This window comes from Nothobranchius furzeri, chromosome 10 (assembly GCF_043380555.1).
Source record: "Nothobranchius furzeri strain GRZ-AD chromosome 10, NfurGRZ-RIMD1, whole genome shotgun sequence".
Lineage (NCBI taxonomy): Eukaryota > Metazoa > Chordata > Actinopteri > Cyprinodontiformes > Nothobranchiidae > Nothobranchius > Nothobranchius furzeri.
Window position 1 is genome coordinate 43764607 of NC_091750.1, and position 14638 is coordinate 43779244.

Consider the following 14638-nt stretch of genomic DNA (forward strand, 5'->3'; position numbering starts at 1 on the left):
GTGATGTCTATGTGTTCCAGACTTCAGGCTGTAATTGACTGCAAAGGATTTGCGACCAAGTATTGAAATGTATAAGTTTGATTTATGGTTCTTATTCTGCCCCATTACTTTGGTCTCTTAAAAAGTGGGAGGCACATATGCAAACTGTTGTAATTCCTACACCGTTCACCTGATTTGGATGTAAATACCCTCAAATAAAAGCTGACAGTCTGCAGTTAAAGCACATCTTGTTTCATTTGATATCCATTGTGGTGGTGTATAGAGCCAGAAATGTTGGCATTGTGTCGATGTCCCAATATTTATGGACCTGACTGTATGTATAAATGTTTATAGCCATTTGTACCAGCGGACGTTTCTGTCCTCTAAAGACTAAAGTGTACAGTAAATTAAAGTGAAGCCTGAGGGTTAAGCTGAAGGTCAGATGCACACGTGCCTTTGTCTCTGATCTCAGTATGACGTGTACGCCACCCGAGTGTGGACGTTTCCGAATAGCTTGAGTGGTGGAGGGGAGGGGGTCATGGATCCGAATCTCACACTTACCTTTGAAACGCTCATTCACATAACACCCCAGCTCATTTCAGAACACATAAGAAATTACAAATGGATCAAAAATGCCTAAGGAAAAACTGTGTGTGTGTGTGTGTACTCGTTTAAATATCCTACTTAGGACCAGAAATGGCACATTCACTAATCTTCTGAAGAAGAAGAAAATATCATTTCTATAGCACCTCTCAAGATAAAAATCACGAGGCGCCTCTGAAGGCTGATGGTCCATATCAGGACCAAAACCTGTTCCAGTGGACTCCCTGTTTTAGGCTTAGGGGGTGAGGTTTAGAGGTAAGATGTGAATTAAGTTTTTGTTACATAGGTTTAGGATTACACTGGTTATGGTTAGCGTTAGGGTTTGGGTTGGCCAAACAAGATCTAAAAAAGCCTTCACAGTTCGGTCGGTAATGCACTTACTAAAATGAAACAAATTCAGTACAAAATCCAAATATGAACAGAAAAACAAACTCGTGTGTGTGTGTGTGTGGAGTAGGGCTGAACGATTAATTGCATATGCAATTAAACTGCGATGTGACAAGATTTTCTAATCGCAAAGGCTGCACTTTGACTGGCAGTGCTTGGTTAGCACAATGCTAATATACATAGAAAAACCCATTGGGATGCTAATGCTAATATCGCTGATTACATTCTTACAAATTACGAATTAGAAACGTGCCAAATTATTACATTTGGAGTCTAAAAAGTAAAAACTGTTAGTAAGTACAGGCAGATATTTTAGTAAAGGGCAGCAGTAGCCCAACAGGTTGAGCGGGTTGTCCAGTAATCGGAAGGTTGCAGGTTCGATCCCGGCTCCGGACAGAGAATTCTGCTGTTGTGTCATTGGGCAAGACACTTAACCCACCTTGCCTGCTGGTGGTGGTCGGAGGGACCGGTGCCGCCTGTGCTCGGCAGCCTCGCCTCTGTCAGCGTGCCCCAGGGCAGCTGTGGCTACATCGTAGCTCATCCCCACCAGTGTGTGAATGTGTGTGTGAATGGATGAATGAATACACTGTAGTGTAAAGCACTTTGGAGTCCTTACTCTGAGAGGCGCTGTACAAGTGCGGGTCATTTATCATTAAAGATAGAAAACTGTAAGACTTCATTGGCTAGCAGCTATGAACGAAATTGAACTACGGAAGCTCTGCATGGACAAAACGTCAAAAACTCTAAAATCAAAATACTTCAATAAATGGGACCCCACTTCCTGCAAATCAGTTTTCACAATTGACGCTAATACCTATAGTCCTTCAATGGATGTGCTCCTGGCTGCAAAGCATTGCACCTTAAAATACAACATTTTGTTTTTAACTTGTGAGAGTTTATGTAGACAAACTTGTTGATATGATATGTAGATATATAAACTTGTTTATATTCAGTACAAGTTACATAGATTTTTTTTTTTGCTTCCGTTAGATGAGAAATGCCCCTTGAGAAAATAATCATGAATTAAATCGCAATAATTTTCCAAAATCGTTCAGCCCTAGTGTGGAGGGGTGTTACACCATGAGCTGCCCTACTCAGGGATAAGTTATTCTTATTTCTGTGATCATGTTACAAAAGGGTCACGATAATCTAATGTAACTAATTTACAGTAATTAAGTGAGTCATTAAACATACACATTGTCCTTCAGGTTTACTAATCAGAGGTCACGTTTAGATACCGGCACCGTTCCATTTCTGATAGAGAACTGCTGATCTTCTTTATGCCGGAGTCACAGAGACATACCGGGAATCCCATCATGTTTTCATCCAAATTTTTATTTTTGTGTAAAAACACTTCAGTCTTCTTAACCTAAACAACATGCACGGACAGCGTGCAGCTCCTGGAGTCGATGCAGGGTTTGTCTGGTGAAGGATGGATGTGATGTTGGACTTTCCCTTTAGTGGAGGCCATCCAATCGCTTAAATGATCAGGAGAAAAGTGGCTCTCTGAGGTATTCTGCACATTCAATCAGAACAGCAGACTGGGACTAAATGAAATGCTGCATGTTTGTCAACATGAAGTGTTTTCCTCCTGGATCGGAACTGGAGCATCAGCTTCCTGAGTGTTTGCAGCCTCAGCTGGCTGTAGCTCAGAGCTGGAGGTCAGCGCTGACACCTTCTGGGTGAGCCGCTCCAGGACCAAGTCAGCAGTGTAGGCGAGACTATGCTGGAGAGAAAAAACAGTGACATCATGGGTCACATGGTGCATGGGAGAACACACTGTCCAGGGTTGGTTTTAGACGCGTTTGTTGTTGTTTGTTTGGATCAAATCTATATGACTGGTGCAGTTTTGTCAATCAGTGACGGGTTTTAACGGATCTATGTCTAACGTGTTTGTTGTGCTACACGCTAAGTGGGAAGACGACCATCCCACCGACATGGACCACCAGTGATGTCACCACTCCGTACCCACCAGCAAATGCAAATCTAACAATGCTGAACTAGCATGTGATCATCTCATCTGAATGGTTACACGACTCCAGAAAAGCAAGTTAAACAACGAAGCCAAATATGAATCAAGACCAGTAATACTGGTTCAGGAATCAGAACCCTGACCCAAACCATCCTGAGAGGTCACAGAACTCAGACTTTTATTGGGACGGTATTTTGTGCTGCTGGAATCTAAATCGGACCGACGTGTCGGGCCGATATGCCTCTTTAGTAAAGCCGATTTGAAGTCAGGCACATCCCTGGGCAGCCCGGTGCCGCAGCAGTATGCTTACGTTTTTGAACATCTGAATAATAAACGCAAAAAAAATATTTTCTACAAAAATAAATTTTTATTTACTACTTTTGAATATTTATTATTGGTCAATTAAATAATTAGATTAACTTAGATCAGACTTTAACTGTGCACAAAGTAAAGATTTAAAGGTTGAACATCGTTTTAAAGTGCTACCTCCACGGGGCGCTTAGAGGTGTGCAGAATGAAGGTGCAGTATTTCCTTAAACAATAATAATGTTTAAAGACTGAAGGCAGAGAGGAAAATTATCTCAGCCCAACCCAAACAAATTCTTGTTATCTGAATCTGACGCCCTGGTAGCCTTGAGCGGCAAGCAACAAACCCCCATGAAGGAATGCAGACAGATCCCCCCCCCCCTTCCTATTGGAGTCTCATGTTACAAGGTTTCCCTTACATAGGCGTAGCCGTAGTGGGCCGCCGCTGCTGAAATCCCACCGCCACGCCTACAAGATCCCAAGCATTTTCTTTTTTGGCGCTGTTTCCCGAAGAAGCAGCGGGAACTTCTATGTTGTCGCTTGTGATCACAGCCGGCGGGCAGCAAGGAGGAGCAGGCAGGGCAAGGTGAAGTTACGTTACTGAGTTTAAAATTAGAAAGGTAGCAGTGGATATAATGCTTTTTGGTTTACATGTTTCAGTAGCATTAAGATAAACAAGTGTTGACGATCTTGACAGGGTTTCCTCCCCCCACCAGGCTAAGCATCACTTATTCATGTAAAATTTATTTATTTTTTCATGTCTGACTTTAACCGCATCTAATACTGTATTACGGCGTGAGCGCAACAGCGACAACTTAAGATTGATGTGTGAGCAGCCTGAGAGGTCGGGTGTTTTCATCTGAACCCTTAAAACCTCCAGCAGGCTACGTTGCACTATTGACAACTTAGCGACGTGACATGTCTCGGAGAAGGTATAAAAACACGTTGGACGCTTCTTCTGAAGCGGGAAAATAACACCTCTTCTTAAGCAGAGCACGACGTCGCCTCGGCTCGTTCACGGCCGAGCCGGACTGAGCTCGATAACACTGACCCAGCACAGCCACTGGGTCGTTGGAGCTGCCCCGTGACTGCCTGATGGAAAACCAGCGGGTTTCATCAGACTCGTAGTTTCTTGTTTTTGCTGGGGACCCCCTGTATTTTACCGCTCCCTCCTGCAGTCTTCCCCTATTAAAATTTAAAATGACTCTGTAAATCCGTGTATCAATAGAAAAAATCTCTGCCTCTGCCAGCTGCAGTAAATGTAGTTTCCAAATAATAAATAAGAGATGCATTCATCTGTGTATCTCCTTTGATCCGCATTAGTGATATTTTCAGCACCAGAACAGTGAAGCAAACAAACCGATTCCTGAGTTTGTTAGTAATTTTATTTATTAGGTGCATCTAACCTGTTCTATTTTTCTCTGAAATGAGATCAAATCAGTGCTTCTATGGGTTGTCTCCACTCTGCACTAGAAAAATGTACTTTGTTTAGAGACAGGGATTAGAGTCATAATCCCCATAACAGTTTGTCTGTTTTTATTGAAAATGGTTCATTAAGGAATAACATAAAATGGCCAGGGCAGCACTTAAAATATATTTTCTACTGTTTTTAAAGTATATTTTTCAACGATAATCAACATCGATCCATATGAATTTTTGTTAATCGATATGCATTTTTCTTTCTCCTCCAGCCCTGACCGCTTCACATCTGCATCGGCGACGGAAAAACCAGCATCAGTCAACCTCCAGCGGGAACGCGAAGAGCTGAAAAAAACACCACAACTGGTGGATTGTGGTGAAACTAAAGTCCAACCGTCAAGGAAAAAACTGACTTTGCAAGACTGAATGTTTCTTCCATCTCTGTCAGGTTGTGGGCAGCAGAGGTCAGCCCGCCCCTGAGCTGGTGAGGTGGCAGTCATACCTGTAGGATGTGCAGCCCTTTCAGCGTGAGGACAGCCAGCTCTCTGAGACCGTCTCCAGTCAGGTCCAAGTAGATGATGGACAGCAGAGGACTCTTGAAGCTTCGCCTCCACTGCAGCTGAAACACTCCTTCCTGTTCACTGCCTGCAGGCTGGAACTTGTAACACAGAAGCTCCTGCATGACAGAGAGGTTGACAAACGAGAGGCGTTGCTTTCCGACGTGTGATACATTTGTCAGCCTCTAGATGATGCTGTTGGGTAAACGAACGCCAGATTACGGCTTTGAGGAAGTGTGTTTTGCTCATGATGTGTAAAGCCAGCGTTTCTCACATTGAGCCATGTCTCTGTTGCCATAACAACATGATTGATTTACACAGGAAAGCCGGTCGGAGGCGGCACAGGTTTTTGGTACATTAGACACCCCGAGCTGACGAAATTCAACAACAAGGTAAATGTGGTTTTTAATTCTAGGCCCACTTTGACTAACCATTACTGGTCTCTGCATACCTGTCCATATGTCCCCAACAGAACCTCCTTCTGCCCATCAAAGTCCAGGTCAATGACCAGAGCACAGAGGACCGCATCCCACTGATCACTCCCCGAGAGACACGATGAGCAGGACAAACCATGCTTCTGCAGGTCTCTGAGCGCGCACGCACGCACACGCACACGCACGCACGCACACACACACACACACACACACACACACACACACACACACACACACAGTAATGAAGTTATGAATACAGCATAATTTGAAGAATCTTCACTCATCTGACACAAACCTGTAGACAATGGCCATCTCTATGGTGCTGGTTATCAGGAGGTTGTAGACCTCCATCTCCTCACCTACACGAGCAAAAGCATCAGAAAGCTGCAGGAAACACGAATCCAACCTCAGCTAGCCGGTCACGTACTTTTTTCACAACTGGGCTCACTGGACTTCATTTGGCAGCTCATTGGGAACAGCAGCACTCTGGAGATTGGACTGTCAAACTGGACTCGCCAGCTCTGCAGAACCTCTGAAACACAGCAGAACTGGAATAAAACCCTCCTGTCTTAGACATGCAGAAGATTTACCAACTTCTCTAAACATCAGGCAGCTTTTCAAAGCCAGCCTCCTTTTGCACATCTGTCTTTGTTCCGTTTTTTTTTAAAACAAGTTTCGCCCAATTATCTACAAATGTAGCACGGCCTCCACACTCTCTTCCAGTTTCTCCAGGTCAGACATCATGTGCAGAAACCTCCAGATGAGTTGACAGACTTCTAGTGGCCAGTCTAACTGTTGTGGGTGTAACATCAGTTTAGAACTACTTCATCTCAGATCTACACCTAAATAAGCACCATCAGATCCAAACGGGAACAAGACCTTAACTTTCACATTGCTGATTGATGGTGGGATTATATTTTAGGACTAATTCATGCCTCATCAGTGTGCACCACACGCTCTCATTCAGTTCAGGATGGTTCACCGTGTACATCTGTCCAGGGTTGAGCTGGCGCGTGTGTCCAGAAGTGGACCCGACCTGTGTGAGGTGTAACACTGCTCCTGGTGGAACTGTCTCAAAGTTGGATAAGCCAAACTCCAGGGAAGAAGAAAGAAAGTCTTTCCAGCGGTACCTGGTCCGTTCTGGTCGACCAGAGCCAGTCCAACGCAGCCATTCTGACAGCCGAACGCCGAGAGTCGCCGTCCCGCAGCCACACCCAACATATCCAACCACAACACACTGCACAATGGGGGGTTAGACACAACCATCCAATGGATTTAAACAAAAGTGTAAAGAATCATCCATCCTCCAGGATGCAGCATTAAGGTTTGTAAATGACAAGACTGTAAAATAAAATGATAAATTATCTGTGATCCCTCACCAGGAACACGACAGAACAGAGGCTCAGAGGAACTCACTTGCTGGGCAGCTGTTGGAGTTCAGGGAACAGCCTTTCCACTGGCTGCTCCTCAAACTGGTGCAGAGAGACGTTCTGTTGGAGACCGAGAGGAGAGGAGCTCCAGTCAGCTGATCTAGATCTGCTGGTTCTTATGGGAAGTTTCGCACCACACCAAAACATCGCATCACCTCCATATTAACGGGTCCTTAACGAGTTCCTCTGTTTGAAAGGCTCTTTGCTTTAGCTTTGGGATAAGCTCAATGCAAAATAATAATTTAAAGTAAAAAGTTGTATTAATCATCTTTGAAGTGTAGCTACTAAAGGAGTGTGTACTTGATGGCCACACACACTTATTAATGAGCAATAACACAGTGAACAACCGTGTAGAAACACACTTGAAGTGTGACCAAGCCCCGCTGAGCAGACTCACCTCCTTGTACAGGTGGATCCTCTGGTCATGACCACTGAGCAGAAACACCGTGTCGCTGCCTCCGTCAGCACACTGCACTCTGACACACACAGAGGAGCTCACTGGCTTTTCTCATAGTTCAGAAAGCTACTAGAGCACACAAGTGAAAATAAAAGTTATAAAACACTAAAAAAGTTTCTTGTCAGTTTTGTTTTTTCTGTATCTTTTGGTCCATCGCTTTAAGATCTGAGGATTTTACTTGTGAGAAAAGTGGCTGGTCTGTAATCCTGGTCCCCGAGGACCACATTCATCCTTCTCTTAGATTGTTTTATTTCACTATTACACCTGATTTGGATAACTGGGTGATCATCAGGCTACTTGAGGACATAATAGGAGGTAAACCAGCCACTGAATCCAAGGACCAGCACTTTGCAGCACTCTGTACTTGGAGGAACATCCTATCCAATAAAGTCAATATGTCTGCTCTGAAAAAGGTCATTTCCATCATCTGGGGGAAACCCACCATTCACAGTTAGTCACCATGGCAACTAAACTCTGCAATCACAAGTATCTCTGTTGCAGCAAACTTACTCTGTGTGGTAAAGTTGAAATGGAGTAAACTGCAGCTCCAGATTCAGGCAGCTTTCTGTTCAGAGGAAAAAGTGAAGATTCAGTACTGGTGACTAATAGTGAGCAACGGCACACCACATTTAACTCAGACACTAGTAAGCAACGTGCATACACCACTCATCACTTAAAGGGACTTTAAGGAGTTTTGAATTTTTATGCTCGCGATTGCCCCCTCAGGCCAAAAGCGTAACGGCAGCTTCAATAGTAGGCTCGTGCACGAGGCGCGCATGCTGTACGTGCACACTCCTTAACGAAAATAACAGCTGAGACAGTCCCTTGTGTGTGTGTGTGTGGGGGGGGGGGGGGGGGGGGGGGGGGCGGAGGACAGAGGACAGGAGAACATACAGCTAATTAATTAAACAATTAGGTTCTGTACCTTTCTCTTCAGCACAGCTGACAAAGGTTTATGATGGGTCAGTCCTCCTGCATGCTCAGATCATTCCCTTCCCTTGCTTGAAAAATTGTTCCTAAATGAAAGTTGAACCCACATCTTTTTTATCTGTGAACTCAATGCCGTTCGGCGCGTCTCAAATAAAAATGTGGGCATCTTACTGTAAAAATTATACCATTAATGTAAAAAAGAAACTCTAAATAAACTATGTTGACATACAGAATCGAACACGGTTCTCCAGCACAAGAGTCCGACGTCTTACTAGGCGAGCTAAACAGCCAATGACGTCCTTTGTATCTGTAACTTTTATATCCTTGATGACAGCTGAAACAACGTCAAACCAAAGAACGGTTCAGAGCGAAAATGGCTATTTTGTTGCTAATTTGCAGGAAATATCTAGAAGAAAGTTCTACAGAAAGTAGCTAAGGGTCCTCAGAAATGTAGCTAGGTTCATCACTAGGCATTAGGAACAGCGACAAAGACTAAATCTACGGAGAGCAAATGCTACGGCCTATGCCTGAGCGTGAACGTGCATGAAGCAGCCTGCTCGACCCGAGCCTCTCTCTTTTTCTGTGATTTTACAGAAAAACAGGCAATCAGTAAAAATGCCAGGGCTCATTCTACAGGACCAGGGCATTGCAGGAGAATGTATGAAGAAGACATTTATTATTTCTATACATGTTTTGGCTGTCAAACTTTCATAATGCCCCTTTAAACATTAGTGATCCTCGTGCACACCACGCTTCACTCAAACACTAGTTAGCATTGTGCATACAACATGCTTCGCTCACACACTAGTGAGTATTGTGCATACACCATGCTTCGCTCACACACTAGTGTGTAGTGTGCATACACCATGCTTCGCTCACACACTAGTGAGTATTGTGCATACACCATGCTTCGCTCACACACTAGTGTGTAGTGTGCATACACCATGCTTCGCTCACACACTAGTGTGTAGTGTGCATACACCATGCATCACTCACACACTAGTGAGTATTGTGCATACACCATGCATCACTCACACACTAGTGTGTAGTGTGCATACACCATGCATCACTCACACACTAGTGAGTATTGTGCATACGTTGTGCTTCGCTCACACACTAGTGAGCATTGTGCATACACCATGTATCACTCACACACTAGTGAGCATTGTGCATACACCATGCATCACTCACACACTAGTGAGTATTGTGCATACGTTGTGCTTCGCTCACACACTAGTGAGTATTGTGCATACACCATGTATCACTCACACACTAGTGAGTAGTGTGCATACACCATGCTTCGTTCACACACTAGTGAGCATTGTGCATACACCATGCATCACTCACACACTAGTGAGTATTGTGCATACATTGTGCTTCGCTCACACACTAGAGTATTGTGCATATGTTGTGCTTCGCTCACACACTAGTGAGCATTACGCATACACCATGCTTTACTCACACAAGTGAGCATCGTGCATACCATAACCATACATCACTCACACACTGGTGAGCATTGTGCATACACCATGCTTTACTCACACACTAGTGTGTAGTGTGCACACCATAACTATGTATCACTCACACACTAGTGAGCATCGCACATACATGCTGTGCTTCGCTCACACACTAGTGATCTCCATACACATGTCACTCACGAGCAATGGACTCCAGGTTGAACTCAGAGCCGGGTTCATAGTCACAGTAAATATTCAGGAAGGGCGTAGCTTTGTCCCCAGAGTCCTGCAGCAGATCACTTGTTAGTATCACGACTTCAAGTTTTCACCTCCTGAATTGTTCAAACGAGTTAAATGAATGAACTTTTCTGGTTTATTTACCTTTATGAAGGTGATGCCCACCACCAGGCCTCTTCTGGGTGATGACTTGTTGAATGCATCAATAGAAACAATTTCTGCATCAACTAGAAAAATAAATCAGGACGGATTCTGCGCATAAGCTGGTTAGAAGGACCCAAACGGACCCGTAATCTTTGCTAGAACCAGTACCTGGAATGTAAGTGAACTGAACCTCCTTGGCCACCGGTCGGACTTTCTGCTGCAGCTCCTGGTACCGGAAACAGACCACCTTCCCTTTGAGAGTGGCCGCTAACAGCTCCTGCTCCCCGGCCTGACACAGTCCGTAGATGTTGCTCTGCGACGGGAAACGACTGAAACTGTCCTCCACGAAGGGATACGACTCCCGGAGCATCCTACACGAGACACCCGAACCTGTGACGTCAGCAGAAGCTCTATAAAATCAGCCTGTTTTCTTCTGTGATGATAAAGCTGCACAACTTTCTTCTTCTACTGCTTCTTTTTTCTTCCTTTTCTTCGTTCAAGTATCTACAACAAACATAGAAAGGTGCATTACCGCCGTCTGCCGAGCTGGAGTCAAGCTGCAGGGAAATAAAACTACTAATATTCTGCACTAATGAAACCGACTCCACTCTACTCAGTGTGGTCTAAAGGGGTCTAAGCGGATCGTGGAGTCTCTGTGTGTTTTTATCATGATGACATGATTAACTTTTCATTCAGTCTGTGGTTTAAGCTTTACAGGGGCGTGTCGGGGGGTTGGGGTGGGGTGGAAGTCTGGCCATCCCTGTGCCACCCCTAAACTGAGACAGTAAAACATCAATGACATGAAAAATTACAACCTAAATTCTAATACCTATAAACAATAAAAACATCTAATCTAAAGCTTATAAACAACAAAATATCAAATGTAAGATGACACATTTGTAATGAACCCCGCACGAATGCAGAGCTCTTGAGCCCCACGCAATGAGCGAGAGTTGCGTTCATTTTCTCGAGAAAATGCACAAGTCAAGTCAAGTCAAGTATTTTTTTATTTTGGACTTTTAGTCCAATTCACAGAAGTAGAAACACACTGTACAGATAACATGACATGAGCACAATACGACACACTAAAGCACAAGAGACAAATAATCATGAAAAACAGAAACTATTAACACACAATAATAACAGTAGTGTGAAAATAAATTATAAATAATTGTAACTCCCTAATCTCACCTCACATCACTTCATGGCTGCATGGTGACGCAGTGGTTAGCACTGTTGCCTCGCAGCACGAAGGTTGCAGGTTCGAAACTCGGCTGCAGCCTCTCTGCGTGGAGTTGTGTGTTCTCCCCATGCATGTGTGGGTTTCCTCCGGGTACTCTGGTTTCCCCCGCAGATGACAACATGCCCTATAGGTTATAAATTGTAAGTCACTTTGGATAAAAGCACCTGCTAAATGAATAAACATAAACGTCACCTTCCTCTGCCTATCGAGGGTCGGGTCGTGGGGGCAGCATCCCAAGTAGGGCCTCTTACCCCCAAATTCCACTACCTCCGCTCCGCTCCGACACGAACGCCGGAGCAAAATCGGTCCCGTTGTAGTCAATCAGAGCAATTCCACTACTGCGGCCGTGCTCCGGCAGTGCGGCGCCGCCCTCTGTTCCGGTGTCCGGCAAAAATAGAATCGATCCTATTTTCGCCGGACGCCGGAGCACCTCCGCTGTAAATGGACAGAAATCACAACCGCCCAACAGGAAAAGGAGCAAGAACAACTTCCGTTTTTCACAATAAATCGATAAACAAAAGGCATTTACATTACGTGTATCAGCATGTCTAGTGACTAAAATAAGTCATTTACTTATTAAAACATATTAATCATAACATTGTGATTTCACAGATCGGTCACGTTGTATTATTGACAAACAGTTGTTTTGATTAGCTTTATTAAAATAGAGTTCTTTAATTTAATAAAAGAAAAGAGTCTTTTAATCTTCTTTCTTCTATAGCTGGAAAGTAAACAGTTTAGAAGCAAATGCATGACATTGAGGCTGTCTCATGCACACCAGTTCTGTGTCAGAGGCAACTGTGGAAAGAGGTTAAATAACCTTGAGGAATAGCTCCTTCATCACGTTACATTTTTTTGCAGTAGCAATACATATTTCAACATTAACCAATGTGACATAATTATATAGGGTATACCATTGAATTCCATCAATGGTAACAAATAATACCAGCAATGCTGACACTGAATATTCTCAACTGTATTAATATTATTATTTTCAGCAAATATAAAGTAAACATCCAAGATTTTTGTTGGAAGTCCATCACTTTTTAATATTTTTGTATTTTTTGCATCAAACAGAGCTTGGCGTGCTCCAAAGCATTTCTGAAGTTCAGATAATGGGACCATTGGGTTCAAACAAAATAACAAACACATGTCATTTCTCTTTATTTGTTGATGTTATTTCGTTGATATTTTTAAGTTTTAAAGCTCACTTATTTCAGATAGCTGAAAAATATTTAAATTATTACAAAGGTTTAAATGCACTGAAATGCTGGAAATCTACTTCATTCAAAGTGCACATCCCCACTTTTTTATGCTTGTGACGGCCCTGAACCTAAGTTTCTTTTCTGAAAAAGCCCGACTTTACAATGTCAGAGAATATCCCAATTTTAATTTAATTTATTTGAAAAATGTCATAATTATTAATGAAATTTCTCCATTGGTATTGTGCCTTGACTTTACTAGTAGCCCATTAGATGATGATAAACACCTCTAGTTTTGTTTACATGTGCCACCCTTGTTCATATTTGTGCCCCTTCTGTGCCACCCCAAAAAAATTCTAAGCATGCCCCTGCTTTACTTCCTCTGTATTTCATGCATCTCCTTCACAACATCTGTCACCATGGTTACATCTGTCACCAGCGGTGACGCGCTGCCATAGGAGCAAACACACACCACAGCGCTTTTGCTGTGAGAGTTTAGAGCTGTGGGTCGGACACCAGCAGGCGGAGAGGTTTCTCCTGCTGCATCATCAGGTGGATGAAGAGGAGGTTCTTCATTCAGCTTCACAAATGTCTTTATAATGTAGATCTTTCTTTTAGTCTGGCAAATAACGAGCAAATAAAAATGACTTAAAATAGAAAGTGTATAATAAAGCTCTGTCACACGCTGAAGTATCTTTTTGCAAGATAAGGACGTTGTCATGTTTTTTTGTCTCATTGAAACAGAAAGTGAGCTGGAAAAAAAACTATGACTGAACTCATCCATGAGTTTAGGAGCTTTTTCTGCCTGAATGGATCATCATCAGCAACAAACCACTCCCTCATCTCCACTAGAGGGCAGGAGAAACATGCTTACAGGGTTGTAGTGACCAGAGAAACTGCACATGAAGCTGGTGGTCACCCACCCTCTCTCTCTCCTGGAGAGATGTAGGATGGAATCTTCATCAGGATGAAGATCAGCCGGTTGTCTCATGTCTCTCTTTCCTCGTTTCATTTTGTCGTTTTGTCCTCATCAGACTGACGCGGTCCGGCTGTCCTGTGATCCCTCACATCCTCAGGCCTCCACCTGACCATCCCACCCCCATTCTCTGGCTGTGATGTAGTTTCCTCCAACAAATGTAGAATATCTGTGTGAGGTTGACTGGTGACCAACAGGTATGAGTGAGTGAAGGGCTGTGTTTTTCTGGGGGAATCTGTGGTGGACCACCCCAGAGAGACAAACACCAGCTCCCTGAGAAGAATAAAGCAGGTGTGGAGATTGTAGCGTAATGAAGGAGCTATTCCTCCAAGGTTATTTGACCTCTCTCCACAAATACCTCTGACACAGTGCTCGAGTGCGTGAGACTGCCTCAAGGTCATGCATTTGCTTCTAAACTGTTGACTTTCCAGCAAGAGAAGAATGAAGATAAAGGACTCTTTTCTTTTATTAAATTAAAGAACTCTATTTTGGAATAAAGCTAATCAAAACACGTATTAGTCAATAATATAATGTTGACCGATCTGTGGAATAACAAATTTATGATTAATATGCTTTAATAAGTAAATGACTTTAATCTAGTTCACTAGACACACTGATACACGTAGTGTAAACGCAGGACACATTGCTGTTACTGATTCAATCAGAACCTTCCTAGTCTGAAGTGTGGCATAGTCTCTGTGGTGTTTATAAATCTGCCTGCTTTGATTCGACCAGAAATCAAAACATCCAGATTAATTTAAACAGTCCAACGCCATCTTATGTCAGTTCACAAGATCTCACTGGAGTTCACCTCATGCTAAGCGGAGTATCGGACCGGCCATCCGGACTTCCCTTTTTAAGCTGAGAACCAACAAGCTGGATAAAATCTGTTGCATTTTACCAAC

At 43.4% G+C, this 14638-nt stretch overlaps 1 protein-coding gene across 1 annotated transcript; it reads right to left on the reverse strand.

The window, feature by feature from the left end:
- Nucleotides 1–2283: 2283 nt before the first annotated feature.
- Nucleotides 2284–10812, reverse strand: kptn (kaptin (actin binding protein)). Its single transcript, XM_015960633.3, has 12 exons — nucleotides 10481–10812; nucleotides 10313–10395; nucleotides 10133–10217; nucleotides 8055–8109; nucleotides 7485–7563; nucleotides 7074–7147; nucleotides 6788–6894; nucleotides 6085–6189; nucleotides 5953–6016; nucleotides 5675–5810; nucleotides 5169–5342; nucleotides 2284–2695 (listed from the first exon to the last, which is right to left on the reverse strand). Exons 1-12 carry the CDS (start codon nucleotides 10680–10682, stop codon nucleotides 2540–2542), a joined length of 1320 nt encoding a protein of 439 aa, XP_015816119.1. The 5' UTR covers nucleotides 10683–10812; the 3' UTR covers nucleotides 2284–2539.
- Between the last annotated feature and the right edge of the window lie 3826 nt (nucleotides 10813–14638).

Coding starts and splice junctions, on each gene's coding strand:
- kptn (XM_015960633.3), bottom strand. CDS start 10,682: ATGCTCCGGGAGTCGTATCCCTTCGTGGAGGACAGTTTCAGTCGTTTC. Junction 10,396..10,480: donor TCAGTTCACTTACATTCCAG/GTACTGGTTCTA, acceptor TTATTTTTCTAG/TTGATGCAGAAATTGTTTCT. Junction 2,696..5,168: donor AAGGGCTGCACATCCTACAG/GTATGACTGCCA, acceptor TTTTCTCTCCAG/CATAGTCTCGCCTACACTGC.